Source organism: Marmota flaviventris, chromosome 7, assembly GCF_047511675.1.
Source record: "Marmota flaviventris isolate mMarFla1 chromosome 7, mMarFla1.hap1, whole genome shotgun sequence".
Taxonomy (NCBI): Eukaryota; Metazoa; Chordata; class Mammalia; order Rodentia; family Sciuridae; genus Marmota; species Marmota flaviventris.
The window spans coordinates 1,870,075-1,890,185 of NC_092504.1; the positions used below are offsets into that span (position 1 = coordinate 1,870,075).

General features: G+C 45.5%; 1 protein-coding gene across 6 annotated transcripts in view; it reads left to right on the forward strand.

Moving 5' to 3' along the window:
* The window catches only part of Nsd2 (nuclear receptor binding SET domain protein 2), a 77,712-nt gene that overhangs the window by 11,531 nt on the left and 46,070 nt on the right, over nucleotides 1-20,111 (forward strand). For 5 of the 6 annotated variants that reach the window (XM_071614084.1, XM_071614088.1, XM_071614086.1 and 2 more), the window contains 2 exons: nucleotides 13,744-14,369; nucleotides 16,682-16,844. In XM_071614084.1, coding sequence (XP_071470185.1) covers nucleotides 13,773-14,369; nucleotides 16,682-16,844 — 760 coding nt within the window. In that variant the 5' untranslated portion in view covers nucleotides 13,744-13,772. The remainder of the gene's footprint in view (nucleotides 1-13,743; nucleotides 14,370-16,681; nucleotides 16,845-20,111) is intronic. The other variant, XM_071614087.1, reaches the window with a different exon arrangement.

Below are 20,111 nucleotides of genomic sequence, written 5' to 3' on the forward strand. Positions count from 1 at the left end.
ATATCCAATATAGAAAGGCACAGAGTAAATATTTCTATCCCAGAGGGGAGAAACGGGGGCATAGAAAGAAGGGATGGGATCAAAGCAAGACTGAAATTCAGATAGGTAAATAAGTCCTGTAGCTCTGTGTTCAGCTTCCAGAGCACATGGCATCTAGCACATGGTGGCCCCGCCCCTGTGGTCTTAGTGGTTGCAGCCCACCTGGCCTCTTGGCTTTTTCTCTGCCTGATTCCTGAAGCTTTCCTCAGCAGATGTCTCACAGTATTGGCTTTTTTTTTTTTGTGGTGCTGGGGATTGAACCCAGAGCCTATTCATGTGGGGCAAGTACTCTATCAACTGAGTTATATCCCATCCCACTGGCATTTCTTAATCTTGGGGTTCTCTGTTGTAGCTTTAGCTCCCTTGTCATATTTTCATGCATCACCCTCTCAGAGCAGCCTGCAGGGACTCTTTGAACCTACTACATTTTGCTTGGCCCCTCAGTCCTTCTTTTGAAATCTTTTTTTTTTTTTTTTAAGAGAGAGAGAGAGAGAGAATTTTTTAATATTTATTTTTCAGTTTTCGACGGACACAACATCTTTGTATGTGGTGCTGAGGATTGAACCCGGGCCACACGCATGCCAGGGCGAGCGCGCCACTGCTTGAGCCACATCCCCAGCCCTTCTTTTGAAATCTTGATGGAAGCCTCCATGATTCCCTAACTCCAGGATCCTACATTCTTGCAGAACCAGCACCTTGTGGTTGATACCAAAATTCTGCCACTATCTTAAGCAGTAGCCAAGCTTCTTGGGACCACAGCTGTATCAGCCTCTGAGTGCTAGGGCAGCTGAGCCTAGCAGGGTAAAACAACTTCCTAGGCCACCCTATGCAAGCAGAGTGCCCCCATGGTCTCTTCTCAAAGGAATTTTTACTTTTATACCTTTGAGCCTTGGATGAGTGAGGTCTTGCCACACCTGAGGTGCCCTCAAGCCGTCTTTCCTATTGTTTCTGGGTAAAGTCTTTGGCATCTCGTTAGTGGCTATAACACTAGTCCTCCCTAACAACCACACATTCCTTAGCTCAGTTTTACTTGCCCTTTTCTGGGCAGATGGTCAAGTTTTTCAACTCTTTCAGCCTTGCTTTCTGCTCCTAGTTATCACAGTAAACTTGGCTAAAAGTTGCCAGCATTGTTCATGCCACCACCTGTATGCTGTGCTGCCTTGAAATTTCCTCTGCTAGATTAATTAGTCCATTGCCTTTAAATTCAGCCTCACAGAAAGTCTCAGGACATGGGAAAAATGTAGATAACTTCTTTGCCAAACATAACATGAGTGACCTCTAGTCAATTTCCAGTACAGTCCTCGTGAACCCAGTCTTCACTGTCCATAGTCCTATTGTCATTCCGGTGTTCTGCACTTCCATCAGAATCACCCATGAAGCTCCACTTAAAACACTCTATAAAGTTTTTCCTTTCAATCAAAGTGTGAAATATGATATATCAAGAACTATGTAATGTTTTGAACAACCAACAATAAAAAATAAAATAAAAAATAAAGTTTTTCCAGTTTGCATCACTAAACGTTTCAGAATTCCTCCCCTAGCAACCAGCTCTAAAGGTTTCTGAACCAAATAGTTTGGTCACTCACAGCATTGACCCCACTCTTGTGTACCAACTTCTATTTTAGTCATCTTTGTGTCACTGTGACCAAATGACCTAACAAGAACAATCGGAGGAGGAAAGATTTATTTGCCTCACAGTTTCAGAGGTTCAGTCCATGGTTGGCCAATTCCATTGCTCTGGGCCAGAGTTGAGGCAGAAAGAGTATCATGGAAGGGCATAGTGAAGGCAGCTCAGAACATGGCAACCAGGAAGCAGAGGGACAAAATAGAAACCCCAAGGGTACACCCTGGTGATCTGCCTCCTCCAGCCAACCCTACGTGCCTGCAGTTACCACCCAGTTAATCCATATCAGTGGGTCAATCTGCCTGTTAGGTCATAACTCTCATGATCTAATCATTTACCTCTGAATGTTCTGCATTTGTCTCACACTTGGGCTTTTGGGGGCACATCATATCCAAACTGAAATGGTAAGAAATGGGTTTCCTCTTGTACTGGGTAGAGTGGCAAAGACTTCCAGCCACCTATAATTCACTGCACTTTATTGTGATTTTTGGTTTAAGTGAATGTTTATAAATTGTTGTACAGCCAAACCATATGTTGTGATGTGTAATATTTAGTTATATGACTTTTTGTTTTCCTGGTGGCAATAATTTTGCTGTTTGCTTAGTTTCCATGCATCTATTACTAATACAGCCCCCAATTTTCAAACTCTAATGGTATGGTCAGCTACACTAGGTCTGTCAGTTCCATCCTTTCTCAGCGACTTTTCTCCAGGCCTGAACTGGCCTGTGCACAGCTGTCTGGGTCACCTTCTAGGGCAGAGCCTCTGTTCTTCTGGTGTCTCGTGCCTGGTGTGGTTCACCTTTACATCTTGGTGACATACTATCTGGTAGTTATCTTCAAGTGTGTAGCAGGTGACATTATTAAGACCACATGTGGGGGCTGGGGATGTGGCTCAAGTGGTAGCACGCTTGCCTGGCATGCGTGTGGCCTGGGTTCGATCCTCAGCACCACATACAAATAAAGATGTTGTGTCCGCCAAAAACTAAAAAATAAATATTAAAAAATTAAAAAAAAAGACCTTATGTGCCCCCAAATTAGCTGTTCTGTGCTTATGCTTGATGGATAGCTTGGCTGGGTATGTGATTCCGGTTGGAAGTAATTTTTTTTCTCAAAAACTTGAAGGCATTTTTTCATCATCTTTTAACTCCCCATGTGCATTTCCTCTTTGAATTGACTGCTCTTCGGGTTTCTGGTTTTGCTTGTAGCCTGTTTGAAGCCCCCTGGAAGGCTTGTGGGCTCTTTTACATCCATCTGTTGCCACTCACTGACTCTTTCTGACCTTTTGATTATAGGACCTTTGAATTTATTGCTCTTTTAAATTTTCTGTCTTTTTTTCCTGGAACTACTATGATGTGGCTGGTCCACTGGGATGATCTTTAACATTCTCTTTTCCTCCTGTCTTTCCTTCCTACCTCTTGCCTTCATTTTTCTCCTGGTTCCTCCCAACACTCATTCCTCCTTTCCTTTCTCCCCTCCCTCCTCTCTCTCCTTCCTTTCCGCTTTCTTTGCCTGCTCCTTTCCTATCTCCCTTCTTCCTGCCTTTCTCCTCCTCTTTGGCCAGGATTATAGGAAGCATATATCTGGCTGCCTTTTGTTCCCTTAGCGTTTATGAATGTTACTATATAGAGAGTGTTGTTATTTTTAATTATTTTGGAAATATGTTTATATTTTCACCGTATTTTTTAAAAAATAGAAATAAAAACTTTAATATGTTCATGTGTTGGTGTAAAGTGTGATGTAAAATTCCCTCTGCTGGGCAGGGTATAGCTCAGTGCTAGAGTGTGGGCTTTGCATGTGCTAGCCCTGGGTTCCCCAGTACTGCAAAACAAAAACACAACTCCCCACTGCACTGTTCCTCAGCACCCATTTCACCTCCTGGGAGGCACTGGGATCCAGAGAAGAACTGAAAGAAAGGTTGTCTTAATGACAATGGGAGTGTACTTGCCAGCTCTCTCCCTTTCCCTGTATTGGGTGTTTTCCTACGATCCTAGTTTGCTTTTGCTTTAAAGCTCTTGTCTCTCGTGGTAAGTTCCCCTTAGATGCCTGGCAGCCCTCTGCTGAGGGCCCTTGTGAAGTGGAGGCTGAGCCAGGTGCAGTCTGCGCACCTGTATTCCCAGCTAAGGCTGTGGCAGTTTGAGGCCAGCCTGGGCAACTTAAACCCTGTGGTGGTAGAGCACTTGCCTAGCACATGTGAGGCACTGGGTTCTATCCTCCACACCACTAAAAATAAATAAAATAAAGGTATTAAAAAAATAAGCAAACAAGGTCTGGGGTTGTAGCTTGGTCGAAGAGTGCCTCTGGGTTCAGTCCCCAGCATTGCAAACAAAATGAGATGGAGGTCAGGAGCTCATGGGGGATCTCTGCTGGGCAGGACTCCTCTGTCAGTACCAAAAGACTTTTTGCCTGGTCCTAACAGTGTGTTTTGGCTGCTGCCTGGAAGGAGCTGAGGCAAGGCTCTGTACTTTCTGGTGTTCTTGCTATTTCCAGGGCCCCTCCCTCATGAGTTGTAGGCTCTTCCCTGTGTCCCCTGTCCCTGTACTGAACTGGTCTTGTCTTGGGACAGGATAGGCTGCCAGGCAGTGAGCAGCAGGGAAGTATGTGGTTGACCAGTTCCTAGAATTCTGTTTGTGCAGCAGGTATCCTGCTGTGTTCAGTATGCATTAGAGAGAAAATACCAGTTTTTACAGAAACACGAGTGATGAGATTTAATGTCTTAATACCATTCTTGTTCAACTGCAGGTTTAACTTTTTTGATTGATATAAAATTCACAAAACATATTCACAAACTATTTTATGGTGTGCAGTTTAATGGTTTTCAGTATATTCAGTGAGCATCTGTTACCACTGCCTAATCTTAAATTTTTTTTTTTTTAATATTTATTTTTTAGTTATCGGCGGATACAACATCTTTGTTTTGTATGTGGTGCTGAGGATCGAACCCGGGCCGCAGGCATGCCAGGCGAGTGCGCTACCACTTGAGCCACATCCCCAGCCCCTCTTAAATGTTTTCATCATCCCAGAAAAAGACTTATGCCTTTGAGCAGCCTCAGCCCCTCCTCCTGGACCCTCAGCTCTTGGCTACCATTCTACTTCTGTGGATTTGCCCCTCTCAGGCATTTTAGATGCATGGAATCCCTTCTTGTGCCTTTTGTGTCTGGCCTTTTTCACTTAGCTGAATGCTTTCAAGTAATTTATTCTCTTTATGCTGAATACTGTCCATTGTATGGATGGGTAGATCCCACTTTATCCATTTATTAGGTGAGAACTTTGGGGTTGTTTTTTGCTGTTAGGAATAATGCTGCTGTGAACCTTCCTGTGCAACTTTGTTTATGAAAGTGTTTTTGGCATCTCAAATAGATACTTAGGAGTAGAATTTCTGGGTCACATGGAAATTCTATTTAACTTTTCAAATTTTAAATCAAAAATAAAATTTTTATTATACTACTGAAGTTTGAATCCATAACCTGACACATGCTAGACAAGTTCCCTATTACTGAGCTACAACCTCAATCCTTTTTAAAAATTTTATTTGGAAACACTCTAAGGGTCTTGCTAATTTGCTGAGGCTGACCTTGAACTTTTATCTTCTTGCTTCAGCCTCCTGAGTCTTTGGGATCACAGGTATGCACCACTTCAACCCAGGTGGGTTTAGCTCTTTTGAGGAACCAGTAGACCATTTTCCATAGCAGCTGTGGCATTTTACATTCCTGTCAGCAGTGAACAAGGAGTACGAGGACTTGACCTGTCGCATTAACAATGTGTGAAACAGAGGAGAAGCACTGGTTGGGACTAGGGAGCGCTCTAGCCTTGTGCCCCAAGTCAAGGTTGGGTCCGAAGCAGGGAAGAAGGGCTTGTGTGAGCCTCCCTGTGGCTCCAGGCTTCTCTGCTGCTGAATCAGAGTGGGAACCAGGTCAGAGTCCTTACTGTCCTGGGACATTTCTGCAGGAGAAGCAGAGGTAGCTGTGATAAATCCTGACCAATAGAGATGATTGCAGGAGGGAGCTTCTGAGCAGCAGTGTGGCACAGGGACCTGGTTCTGTGGCAGGCCTGTGCAGAACCATGTACCCCGATGAAGATGTGTCTGAAGAACGAGGCTCTGCCCTCAGTCACAGAGGGACCCAAATACACTCCAGGTGGGCCAAAGTGAAGTGGCAGTGAATGAGCAGTCCAGGTCCTGCTCACGGCCTGGCTCTGAGAGTGTCTCAGGCCTCAACTGCTCTCTGTGTTGAGACCTCCCCAATTGGACTCTGCTTAGTTAGGTTCACGAAACCATCAGAGTGGGCTGTGGCTGACACCCTTGGCAGGGGGAAGATGGGGCACTGAAGTCCCAAGGAAAGGATGGTTTTCTTGCCGCCTTCCTACCCTCCACCCCATCATGCTCTTTACTTGATGTGTCATATCTCCTGTATTTCTTTTTTTTTTTTTTATAGTGCCCAGGGCCTCATACATGCTGAGCAGGCGCTCTACCATGAACTACACACACATTGCCTTTCTTATATGTCTTCATTTCTGTCTCTCCTGTCTAGGACACCAACTGCACAAAACAAGGAATGTATCTTGTTTATTGTTGGGGCTGTTTTTAATGGCAACCAACTGCTGTTGCCTGGGCTCCTTTCCTTGAGGCAGTGCCTCCAGTGTTGTAGACCCTCTCTAGTCCACGTGTCTCTGTGGGATGCCCAGCTGCCTGTTCCTTAGTATGCTGAGCCACACTGTATGAATTCTGTGAATCTAAGTGGTTGGTTGTGTGATTCCTGAGCACTTACGTGAAGAGCAGCAGCTATGTGCGGCTCTTCCCACTATCTTCCCTGTACCTGTGACTGCTCATTTGTTGTAACTCCACATTTTCTTCATCAGTATTCCCTTCTCTTTTTGCAATGATCATTTTTCATATTTATACTTTTAATTATTTAAGAGAATAAAATATTTATGAACAAGAGAAATCTTAATTATTCCCCTTGCCCTGTAAAAGCATATCTTTAACCTAACTTAAGTGAATTGAAATCAGTGTCTCCTCCCTTGGATACCTCTTTTCTCTTTCAAATTCCTTTATTCCTTTATTATCATTAAAGTTGGGATTTGTAGAAGGAATGTGGAGAGGAATCCTCTCGTTCTTTTTAAGTATAAAGGTTATTTTAGAATATCCAGCCTCCTTACTTTTTGTAGCCTGCCCAGGTGCCTCCCAGCATTTCTTGGCAGGAGGGCTGTGTCTTTACTTCCTTGGCTTCCTGTTTGAGACATGTCAGCTGGCATACAGCTCTAGGTGGCCAGTTACTTTCTCTTCCTCATCTCCTCATCTACTTCTCCTACCTTTTGAGGCTGGACAGAGATCTGAGCCACGCCCCAGCCCCTGTGAGTAAGCTTCTTGAAGATGGAGTTGGGTTTTTTTCGTTATAGTAACATATACATGATTATGAAAGTTACATTTGGCCTATTTTAAAGTGTATGTGTGGGTCTGGGGGTGTGGCCCAGGGGTGTGAGACCCAGGGTTCTGTCCTGGGACATTTCTGAGTGTGTGAGACCCAGGGTTCATCTCCACTACCGCAGCAAACAAACAAACAAACATCCAAACACAGGCAAGGAAGAGCAGTGACTGCGGCGACATCGCGCACATTGTGTTGTGCTACCACTGCCCCTCTTCCTGGCAGCCTGGCCTGCACCCTGTGCTCTGGGGGCAGGCTGCTCCAGGCCCTCCTGTGATGGATCTGCAGCGTCTGCCCTTAGGAGCTGGCTTCCCTCAGTGCCACCTGCTCTTTAGGACAGGTGCAAGCAAATCCTAGAGTAGCCCACGTCCTGCTGTGCCACTCCGCTGCTGGGAGCGTGGATGCACAGATCCACTGTGAGGCTTCCGTTTTCTGGGTGGTATAATGTGTTTGCCATTTTGTTCAGTGCTGTAACCCAGTGTAGTGCCTGGCACACTGTGGGCACTCCAGATGTTTGGAAGAGTGAACCATGGACACTATTTCTCAAAATTCCTTTCAATATTTTTCATCTCTTTTTCAGCTTTCTTCCTTGGTGATTTATTTATATTTATCTTAAGTTATACTTCAGCCCCTTCCCTGAAGTTGTGGGTTTTCCTGAGTTTTTTTCCTGAGGTTTTCCTGGGAACTCCCTGCTGGCAAGGTTGGTACACTGTGGCCTGATTCCTTCCGTCTCCTGTGAGTCTCTTGGATGCCCTTCTAGGGTGCCCTGTTGATGCTTGTTCTAGGCCTGTTTGGTATAAGTGTCTTGTCTTGGGCTTTAGGATATCACAGTCTTCTGAGGAAGAGGGTTTGGGTTCAGATGCACTAGGGTGGTCCCACTTCCCAGTTGCTTTTGGTGGGTATTTACTGAGGGCCAGCCCTGGGCTCAGGTGATGTGGCACTGACAGGACACTGCCCAGGGATCAGTGGGACCTCTGCCTCATGTCACTTCTCTTGTTTCTAAGAATTCTATGAGGTTGGCCCTCTATTCCCAGGATGTGTAGTGAAGGTGAGAGGAGGTCACTTGCTCAGGGTGCCTCAGCTTAGTGAGTGTCAGTGCCTGGAGGCCCAGGCTGTGGCCTCTATATTCTGCACCCCAACTATGCCTCTGAGGTGCTACTGACCTGTGTATTTTGTGCAGGTGCCCAGTAGGCCCTGCCCTCTCCCCAAGCCCCATCCCTTAAAGCCTGGGGTCCCATCATGGGCAGCCTGTGCCCTACGAGGCTCCTTCTAGACTTGGGATTTCCCTCTCTTGATTTGGTCAGTAATAACGTTTTTCTTCAAAACAGCATTTTAGTTACCTTACCAGAAATCCCTCAGTGATCTTTCAGCACAGTGAGAACATTGTTGAACATTTCTGGCATTGGATTGTTCGTTTGCTTCTGGATAAACCCTCTTAGGCTGTATGTCTATTTTTTCCCCGTGGTTGTGGGAATTGAACCAGGGTCTTGCGCATGTTAGGTGATATTGCCCCACTGTGCCACAACCCCAGGCCGTGACACCTTATTCCTTCAGTCACAGAGGGCTGGGTTTGATTTACTTTGCTTTTGCATTGTGTGTACAGTGACTTGACTATAATCTTGAGGTGCATCTTTTTTTCCTGCTTTTGGTGTGAGGATTATGCCAGCCTTGCCTAATGTTTGGGGAATCTTTCCATCATTTCCTGTGTTCTGTTTTTATCATCTATGAAAAACTTAATAGGAATGAAATAGTTATGTGACAAAGAGCACAGCAGTTCAAAAGACTGGGCTGTCTTTGTACACTTGCACATTGCAGAGCAGATGTGTTATGTGGTGGCAGTTTTAGACATGGAGACTGCATGTGACACTTGTGTTAGTGGATGCACACTCTGGGCACACTGGATTGGGAAGGAATGTGTAAGTTCATGCTGGAGATGGGCATGGGGTAATTAGGTGGATCTTGTCCTTGGGGAGCAGGTTGGACTTCATCCCTGTCCGCATCATTCTTTCTCTCCTCACCACTGACCTGGAGTGGGGCCTTAGCTTCCCAGCTGCATCCCCTGGGGCCAGAGTCTGCTTGGAGTCTGAGGGTGCTGGCTGCTGCTCTCTTCTGTCCTCAGTCTCAGTTCTGACAGGGCCTTGATACAAGAACACTGCAGACTAGACCTGGAGCATGTGTATGTAGTTGTTATTCTCTTAGTTTTTCTTTCCTGTAAAAATGACCTGAAGCACATGTGGCAAAATGTCAAAAATGGTCTTTCAGGATGGTCAGGATGTTGTTTGTCTTGTCATTCTCTGCTCTTTCCTACATTTAAAAGCTTACCCTCACCTGGTCTTCCTTCTTGTGAAAAAGAGTGCTTCTGGGGCTGGTGAGACTGGCCAGTGAGAGTCCCTGGACTTGGCCCTTTGTCTGCTCTTCTTCTTTAGTTAGTGGGTATTCAACTTTTGACCTCCTGTGTTAGTTTTTTTTTTTAATATCTATTTTAGTTGTAGATGGACACAATACATTTATCTATCTACCTATCTACCTGTCTACCTACCTGTCTACCTATCTTTCTATCTTTTTTATGGGATGCCAAGGATCCAACCCAGTGGCTCACTCATGCTAGGCAAGTGCTGTACCACTGAGCCACAACCCCAGGCCCATCCTGTGTCCGTTTTGATCAGGTTTTGTATTTTTCTTGACATGCTAGAAAGAGTAGATTGTCATTTAACTTATTGGCATACTTTGAGTATAAAATAAAACTTTCAGAAAAGTACTTTCAGTGGTCAGTGACAAGCAGTGCTGTGAAGGAAGCAAAGGTGGATCTTCTGGTGGCCACAGGCAAAATGGGAAGTGAGCAGCCCACAGTGGGTTTGGAGGAAGAAGGACAGAGCACAAAGAAGGTCAGCACAAGCAAGAGGACGAGTAGCGAGTAGAAGTAGACCTACAGAGGGCCCGGTCTTCACGGCGGTCGTGTTTAGTGGTCAGCCTTGAAAAGTAGCTTGCACCCGGGCTGTGCCTGATGGGCCTGAGTCCTGGCCCCATGACTTCTTGGTGGTGTGACCTATGCACATTCTGCAAGAAGTCAGAAATTAGTTTTTGTATAGAACATCTCCGAATGTGAACTTTTGTTGACTAATGATGGTCACTTTTGGCTGCAGCTGGATGTGTAGTCTGCTCCTTAGCTCACTGCTGGCCCCTTAGTGCTCACGTGGCAGTGCCCCCTGCTGCATTGTCGCGGACACCACACCTGGTGGTGCCCTCAGTGCACTCACTTGACTGGAGGCGTGAGCATCCAGAGGCAGTGACAGGAAAGTCTCTTATGTCAGCTCACGTTTTGCCAGTCTAGTTCCCATGATTCCTTTTCTAATTGCCTGAGTTTCAGCCTGGTCTCTTTTCCCTTCAATTTGAAGAACTTCCTGTAGCCTTGCTTTGTAATGCAGGTGCTGGTGACAGTTTCTTGGTTTGTACTTATCTCAAAATACATTTAGTTTTCATTCTGGGAGGATCTTTTTTCTGGATACAAAAATACTGATAATTTTCTCTTTCAGAACTTAAATACTATTCCATTGTTTCTGGCCTCTGTTTCTGATAGTTAAATGATCATGCATATCATCGTTCTGTATTTGTATTTAATGGGTCTTTTTATTTTTGGACTTTAGAAATTTTTCTGTGTGTGTGTGTGTGTGTGTGTGTGTGTATTGGGATTGAAACCAGGGGGCAGCTCTTTTATTTTTTATTCATTTATTTTCTTTTGAGACAGGATCTAAGTTCCTCCTGAGTTGCTGGGATTACAAGGCATGTACCAGCTGAATTTCTAGAATCTATAAATTCGTGTTACCAAATTGAGGAAATTTTTTGGGTCTTTTTTTCTCAAAATATTTTTTTCTGCTTTGTTCTTTGTCTCTCCTTCTTGATAGACTCCAGACCTTTGATTTTGTTGCACAGAATGGTGAGATATTCTGTTCCTTTTTAATCCGTAGTGATTTTTTTGTTTTTTAGTCTAGATAGTTTTTATTGTTCTGTTTTCAAATTTCCTGACTTGTCATCTCCAGTGTGCTGTTAAGTCCATCCATTGACTTTTTTTTAAAAAAAATTTTATTGTAGATGAACACAATAACTTTATTTTGTTTATCTTTTTATGTGGTGTTGAGGAGCGAACCCAGTACCTCACACGTGCAAGGCAAGTGCTCTACCACTGCGCCACAACCCAGCCCCATCAGTATTTTGATTTTAGATACAGAATTTCTCATTTATAGAATTTCCATTTGGTATTTTTTCATAGTTTCTCTGCTGCAATTTTAATATTTTCATAACTGTATTTTTTCATTATGTCTCTGAGTTATAATGCTTTGAAATCCTTATCTATTACATTTCAAAAATACTGAATACTCCAAATAGGACCATTTTATGTTAGTTTTTGTTGTTTCCCTGTTTGTTCATATGTTTGGTAATTTTGGAGTGTATCCTGGATATTATGAATGATATACTATGGAAATTTTGGATTCTGCCATATTTCTCTTAAAAGTGCTTTTTGCTTTTTTTTTTTTTTTCCTAGCAGCTAGAATCCCCTTTCAGTTATTTCACGGACCTGACTGCTTGGAACCTGTCCCACACTAGTGTTGGCCTGGAGCTTGGGCAGAACTTGAGGTTTCCCTCTTTTATTTATAGTAGTCAGAACTGCTTCAAGCTCTTCTCAGACACAAAAGTAAAAGTTGGGAGGTTCTCCCCATCCTGTTTACTTTCTTTCAAGATTTGACCTGCATCCTTTTTCTTCCAGCTCTGGTGGTTTTTAGGGATGCAGAGTGGCTTTTACTTTCTGCCCAAGGCTTGTCCCTGCAGGACAGTTGGCCTGAGGCTCGAGCAGTTGACCCAGAACCTGGGTGTTACAACTTGGTACTTTCCTTCCCTTGTCCTTTGCCTCATTCTGTGGAGACAGCAGCAGTGATTGCTGCACATCAGGCTTTCTCTACCTTGGCACCATTGACATTTTGGGCCAGTTGATTTTGTTTGGGTTCTATCCTTTGCCTTATAGGATGTCTAGCAGCACCCTTGACCTCTGCCCAGTGACGGTCAGTAGCAGGCCTCAGTGGTGATAATCCAGAATGTTCCCCCGCAGGACTAAATGTCCCTGGGGAGTGCGGCCATCCCTACTGATAAACCTTGCTCTTCATACATGGACTAATGCCCACATCCCACACGGGTAATGGAATCCAGATCACTCTGCATGGTTTGTTCTGGTGATGAAAAGATCACATGGACACAGAAGTACTTTTTTTCACAAAATGGGGGTCTGGGACTGCTCTTCGACCTTGGGGGCCCTTCCACACTGGAAAGCAAGAGATCAAGACATCGAGTGCTCCCAGAACCCCTATATTTATTAGGGAAAAGACATTTGATAGAATATTCCACCCAATAAGGCAGGGGATAATGTTTCAGAAGTGGGGTTGTCCAGTCCCCTTGGGTAACGTTCAACCCAGAGCTGAAGCACTTCCTTGCCGAGCGAAGGTAAGGGCCACTTGCTTCACACAGTGTGTGGTGTGCGATGCCAGTCCAATACCCCCATTACTCAAGGCTGAGGGGGTGCTTAGCACGTGTGCAGGGCAGCCGCCCCCCCCCCCCCCTTTGGTCTTTGTGTCTTCCAGCTTTCCCCAGTGCCTAATCCTGCTGGTCTTCCTGAGGGGTCTCGTTGGAGTGTGATGGTGTGGTCCTGGTCGGTGTCTTCCCAACTGGGGTGGGGACCTGCTTGTTTCTTATTCTTAGCACTTTTATTGGCTGTTTCTCGGACTGTAGCTTCCTAGTGAAGACCCCAAGTTGATATGTCCAGGAAGCCAGTGTGTTTTCCTAAAACTGCCTCCCTCTGCCTGTTGGTCTCCAGTGGCTGGCCTCCTCCACACGTGGGTTGCCGGGTGGATCCCAGGTGATAGAGTGGAATGTGTGTGCTGTAGTGTTCGTGCTGTCGGCGTTCAGTGGGGCCTGCAGGGGTGGCCCAGAGTCCTGGCTTAGCCCAAACCAGTGCTGACTTGGAGTGTGTGTGTGCTCTTTAGCTCTTTTCCCCTATTTTTTCTTTCATCAATCTGGAGCTAATACTCGACATTAAGCTCTGTTGTTCAGGTTACTGGGGGATGCCTCCAGGTCCTTAACTATGGCAGGAGGAACTGGGAAGAGCTCCGCCTGTAAGTTGTTTTGCTCTCCAGTGCTTCTCTGGTGTCCTGCTTAGGCCCAGAGTCGTCTAACCACCTGTACACAGGGCTGTGTTGAGGGTGTGTGCTGGGGCAGGTGTAAGCTGCACCTGTGTCTTCCCATGCTGGTTGGTGGTCCAGGCAGCCTGTGCTGGACTTCCTTTCAGGGTTCACATTTTGTGATTTTGTGTAATTTTTGTGATATTAAAAAATTGCCTCCTGGGGATGTGGCTCAAGTGGTAGCGTGCTCGTCTAGCATGCATGAGGCACTGGGTTCGATTCTCAGCACCACATAAAAATAAAATAAAGATATTGTGTCCATCTAAAACTAAAAAAAAAGTATTAAAAAAATTGCCTCCTACAACTTAAATTATTATATGATATAAAGTGCCTCAAAAACCCCAGCTCCCACAAAGCTATAGAACTGTTAGCATGCTTGTTCTAGGTTTCGAATGTAATGTTGCTTTTTCTCTTCTTTTTTTAAAAAATATTATAGTAGTCTAAGAACCGAAGCATCCAGGCTGGATGGAATTTAGCATCAAAAAAAGTCCTCTGTCTGTCCAGAAAGCCGTAAAGTGCATAAAGATGAAGCAGGCACCAGAAATCCTTGGCAGCACAAATGGGAAGACCCAGAACTGTGAAGTGAACCGCGACTGTTCTGTGTTCCTCAGCAAAGCTCAGCTTTCTAACAGCCTACAGGAGGGAGTCATGCCGAAATTTAATGGCCATGATGCGCTTCCCTTCATTCCTACTGAGAAGTTGAAAGATCTTACTTCCCGTGTGTTTAATGGAGAACCTGGTGCACATGATGCCAAATTGTGTTTTGAGTCCCAGGAAGTAAAAGGAATGGGGACGCCGCCCAACACTACCCCTGTCAAAAATGGTTCTCCTGAAATTAAGCTGAAAATCACTAAGACATACATGAATGGGAAGCCTCTCTTTGAATCTTCCATTTGTGGTGACAGCACTGCTGAGGTGTCCCAGTCAGAAGAAAATGGACAAAAATCTGAGAACAAGGCAAGGAGGAACAGGAAAAGGAGCATAAAATATGACTCCTTGCTGGAGCAGGGCCTTGTGGAAGCAGCTCTGGTGTCCAAGATCTCAAGTCCTACAGATAAAAAGGTATTTGAGAGGGATTCCATTGGGGCATGTGACTGAGTGTTGAGCACAGGATGTGTGTGGTGGCAGGCGGAGGCGATGGGGAATGTCCTGGTGTGGCAGTTGCTGTCTGTCTTCTCACCCTGGCCACACACAGCTGATGGCACCGCATTGCCACTGGAGGTGTGTCGCCACCTGCTGTGCCAGTGGAGAGGCCTGGAGAACTTAGGTGCTCAGGGGCAGCGTGGCTGAGGAGGCCAGTTCTGAGCCACATCTGCTAGTGCTAGGTGCTCTAGTCCAGCTGCTTAGTGGAGGGGTGGACCCTAGTCTGCACCATCTGAAGAGTGGGAGCAGCACTGGACCAGGCCGGGGCGCTCCCATTAGCCTTCCCACATGCCCCGCCCTCCATGTGTGGGTCTCAACCAGGGCCCAGCAGGTGGAGGGGGCTGTTCTTTGTTCTTGGTGCCCACCCCATAGCACTCTGGACACAAGTGAGCAGGGGTTGTGCCACTCACCAGAGGTTGAGAGGAGAGCCTGACTTTAGGTGGGAGGATACGTGGCTCTGTTGTATTCTGCCAGGTGGTGTGTCACCATATCTAAAAGTGACATACAGGGTGGCCTGGACACTTCAGTGAGGATGGGCCATGTAAATCAGCTAAGGGCAGTGGCCTTGGCAGAGGGATTAGATGCCAGGCAGCCTGCTCTCTGTCCAGGGCTGGTGGCCTAGAGGACCCAGGAGTCTGTGGGCCTTCAGGTGCAGCTCCAGGTCCACCATGGACTGGTGTGACCTGGTGTCGTCACCAAGCCTGGGGTGTTTTGTTTAGAATTTCCCCAGATAGGAGGAGGAATGGTTGAAGTTTCCTTGGAATTATTAAACTCATGAAGACCTTTTAGGGTGTAAACACAGTGTTTTTTGAGTGCTCAGGAACAGATTTGGCTTTGGCTAATGTAATTTCAAAGGCAGGTTTTTATCCGCTCCCCGCCCCCCAGCAGCACTGGGGATCTGACTTTGAATTTCACACGTTAGTGAAGCGCTCTGTCACTGAGCCACATCCCTAACCCCAAAGACAACTTTTAGAGAGCTCCTTTTGTAACTGATGAGTTTTGGAAGTGCTCAGGGTTGTGGTGGACCTTAGGCTTTCCCAGGGCAGGAAGCCTGTGCTTCTGTCCGGCTTTGCCACTTGGTTCTGTTGAAGCTCAAGGGAATGCCTTGATGTTTGACTCTGTCTGCAGGATGGGGTGAATCTGGTAGCTGGAACCTCTGAGCACTCTCATCTTTTGGGAGTGTATTGTTATGGCAACTCTATGCCATACCTCACTGCTAGGCTCACAAGGTTTCAGAGCTATTGTTTTCCATTCACAGATGAGGAAACTGAAGCTCCAAACCAATCAGCCCTTTGCCTGAGCATGTAGTGATCTTGAGAAGGAATTGGGCTAGCTGTGGGAGGCTGGGTCACCCTGGCTGTGCTTGCTCCCACTGGAGAGCAGAGCCCATGGTGGCTGGGGCAGAGTTGCCTTGAGGAGGACATCCTGTTGAACCTCAGGACTCAACCACATGCCAGATGCAGTGGTGCATGCCTATGATCCCAGCGACTCAGGCAGGAGATTGCAAGTTAGAGGCCAGTCTCTGCAACTTAGTGAGACACTGCCTTAAGTATTCTGTTGTATTCTGCCAGGTGGTGTGTCACCATATCTAAAAACGACATACAGGGTGGCCTGGACACTTCACTGAGGATGGGCCATGTAAATCAGCTGTATCTCAGTGGTAAAGCATCCCTGGGCTCAATTCCCAGTACTGCGCAAAACCCAGAAAACAAAAAAACCTTAAAAACCTTGCCTGTGTCCAAGAGATGGGGAAACTGAGACTTGGGGAAGCTCTGAGCACTGAAGCGAGAGTGGTGTGCTGGGGCTTGGGTCTCCATGCTTGGTGCTTTTGAGGACTGACCACCTTCAGGCACATGGTTTTGGAATTATGTGGCTAAAGCCCTACTGAGGACCACCCCCTGGCTAGGGAAATAGATGTTTGTGCTGTTGAGTACCTACTGTGTGCCAGGCACTATACTGCTTTTTAGAGGAAGGGGAGAGGCATATAGTTGCCATGGCCTGAAACAGCAAGGGGAACACGCTCCTTTGGGGGCCGTGTGTGTATGATCTTTATTTTTTGCAGTGTCAGGATAGAACCCAGCCTGCCACATAGTAGGCTGAGCTATGTCCCTGGCCCTCCACATGTGTTTTGAACCTATAGCTGGATTAATCTTGGTCTTCCACAGGTGGAAGGCTGGATTGAGGGTAGTAATTGGTTGTGTTAATGTTTGTCTTTTGTTATTCATCTTCAGATTCCAGTTAAGAAGGAATCCTGTCCAAGCACAGGCAGAGACAAAGATCAGCTATTGAAGTACAACGTTGGCGACTTAGTGTGGTCCAAAGTGTCGGGCTACCCCTGGTGGCCCTGCATGGTTTCTGCTGACCCACTCTTGCACCACTACACCAAGCTCAAAGGTATGGCACCCCTCCTACACCTTTTTCCCGCACCCCCAGGCCTCTTGCTTGCGCTTCCTTCAATAGAACTACCAGAGTTGGCTTTCTCAGCGTTTTCTGAGGTTAGAAATGGATGCAGGTGTGACATATGGCAGCTCTTCAGTGTGCACTTCACCTGGCCAGTTAGTGTCAAAGGAGGAAGGTCTTTGCCTTGAATGACTTTCAGACTTTATGACTAAAAATGTACTGCATGTAATGATTGTTTTTTTCAGCATGATTTTCAAAATGGTATTTTATACTAAATTTGAGTTTTAAAAGCATCCAGATTAATCAGGCCTGTGTGAAGAGGGAAAGACCGGTAGAAATGATCACTTTATCTTGATGAAACTTGAGTGGATAAATTGGTGCCAGGAACAGCTGAGGAACATTTTAGAGTGTAATATGTTACCAATTCACAGCAAGTACCTAAATAATTGGATTGTCCATACATATGTATTGAAGGAAATGTAAACAAAAGGTCAGGTGGTGGTTAGATTCTTCTGGAAAGTTCTACAGGGAAGTTTTAGTTTGGTTTGAAGGAGGTGAGATGTGTTCAGTACAGAGTTGGGCTGAGCTCGCTGGTGTCCTCTGACCTCTGCATCCTTCAAGATGTGGGCAGCCAGACTATGGCTGGGCCAGGCTCACTGGTCAGCTTTGTGTGGAACCTCAGTAGCATATGTGTTCCCCGGTCTCTGCCAGAGGCCTGAGCTCTCCAGGAATGGTGATGTTGCTCCTACTTGGGTCTGGGTCTTCATGCTGGTGCCATTTCCGGCCTGTCAGCTGGCTGTGGCAACAGGTGGCTCTTTGTGGGTGGGGGATGACAGTGCCTCCTGGCAAGGGTATGGTTTCTGCCGTACCAGGAAGGGGTTGGGTTCAGGATGAAGAGGACCTGAGTGTACCACCTGTGCCCTGCTCTGCCTCCTGTCCTGTGGGGCCCCAGTGCAGGTATGCTCCACAGGACATGGCCTCTAACTGGCTTCCATTCCATCTCCCTGGGGGACCTTTGGTATCCTGGCTTTGCCAGAATCGAAGGAGTCCTTCCCAAGAGGCTGCAGGAATTCCAGGGTATACCTCAGGGCACCTGGACCTAAGGTGAGAGAGGACGTGTTGGTCAAGTGGGATCTGAACCTTTGTGCAGTCCTGGTGCAGTTACACGTGCAAGTGTGTGAGGGGTTTCACTTCTGCACTCCCCCAAACTGAGCCTGGGCCCTGCACAACAGATCTTCTGACTTCCATATCGTTTGTCTGCTTGGCACCAGTGTCTGGAGATTTTTACTTGCTTATACAAAGCTGTTTAAATACAGTTTGTCACTAGGACAGTGAATATGCATTTTCTGTGGCTAGATCTGTCAGTGTCTGCATTATCTGCGTTGGGGCTGAACTGGGAAACTGAGGCATGGAGCCCTGGTCTCTTGTCCTTGTGGCTTTTGTGTGCTGTTCTTGTTATTGTTGTAGACACCAGACCTTGTTGGCATCTTCAAGGCTTCTCTTGCTTCCTAGAGCTTCACCTCTGAGGCAGTTTTGTCTCTTTGTGGAGCCCTGAGTGCAGGAATGGCTTCTGTCAATTCCACAGGCTCCACAGAATCTGGAGAGAGAGACTGGTTCAGCCATAGGGCCACCTACAGTTTAATGAGGCGTGACAGGGAGCAAGGGAGCACAGTGCACAGCCTGGCATCAGGACGGTTCAAGGAGACCAGAGAGGGAGTCAGTGGCAGCCATTGTCTTAAGACTGTGATTCGTGGCTATCAGAGGTTGGCAAGCAAGCAAGGAAGGGTTATTAACCTGGGTTGCTGGGACAGCTGGTTAATTTTGGAATAAAATAGGACAATGAGATACTCACCTCTCAACTGGAACCAGAAATGAAATTCAGCTAGGAACTGGGCTGTGGCTCAGAGGTAGAGCACATGCCTAGCACATGCAAGGCCCTGGGTTTGCCTCAGCACCACATAAAATAAATAAAGGTTGTGTCCAACTACAACTAAAAAAAAAAAAATATATATTTTTTTTTAAGAGAGAGAGAGAGAGAATTTTTAAATATTTATTTTTTAGTTTTCGGCAGACACAACATCTTTGTTTGTATGTGGTGCTGAGGATCGAACCCGGGCTGCACGCATGCCAGGCGAGTGCGCTACCGCTTGAGCCACATCCCCAGCCCCGAAAAATATATATATATTTTTAAAAAATTTAAAAAATGAAATTCAGCTAGATTAAAGATACTCATAAAAGAGGAGAAAACTGGGTAATATTATCAAATTTCTAGTTAGGGAAGAACTTAAAAATTATCATTATATAACAGCCACAACATGTATCTCATCTGTCTATATTCATTTTCATTAATAAGAAGTTTTTTTCAACTATTAAGATAATGGAAGAAGTCACAATTTGCTTGATATTCTTGAATTTTAGGCATTTGCAGATTAATTTGCATACTTTGTACAAATCAGATTGTACTGAAAGTGGCAGAATGCTTGCGTAGCATGTTTAAGGCCCTGGGTTTGATCCTTAGCACACACACAAATAAATACACACACACAAATAAATACACACACACAAATAAATACACCCACACAAATAAGCGCACACATACACACACACACCCTAATATAAAAATAACATAAATAAAAACTGAAAGCTGGGTGTGCTGGCGCACACCCGTAATCCTTAGTGGCTTGGGAGGCTAAGGCAGGACGATTGCAAGTTCAAAGCCAGCCTCAGCAATTTAGCGAGAACCTGTCTCAAAATAAAAACATAAAAAGGGCTGGCGATATGGCTTAGTGGTTAAGCTCCCCTGGGTTCAATCCCTCATATCAAAAAACACAGCAAACAAAAACCTAAAAGTTATCCTAAAAATTATGCTCAGATTAATTGTGAAAATTCATCCCCTACTTTTCCCCCTTTCCCCAAAGGTAATTTTTTTTTAACTCATTAAACTCTCTTTTCTTCTGATTTTTTAAAATATTTTGTTTTAGTTATAGTTGGACACAATACCTTTATTTTATTTTTATGTGGTGCTGAGGATCAAACCCAGCTCCCTGTATGTGCTAGGCGAGCGCTCTACTGCTGAGCCACAACCCCAGCCCCTTTCTCTTCTGATTTCAACTGCTAGTTTTTAATCATCTTAGATATTTTCTGCTGACTTTTTATTATGGAAATGAAGATTAATTCTTCACCCTTTTTCTATTTCTTTCTCCTGTTTTCTACATATGATTAAGGTACTTTTAAAATTTCCATTAAACAACTACTTACATA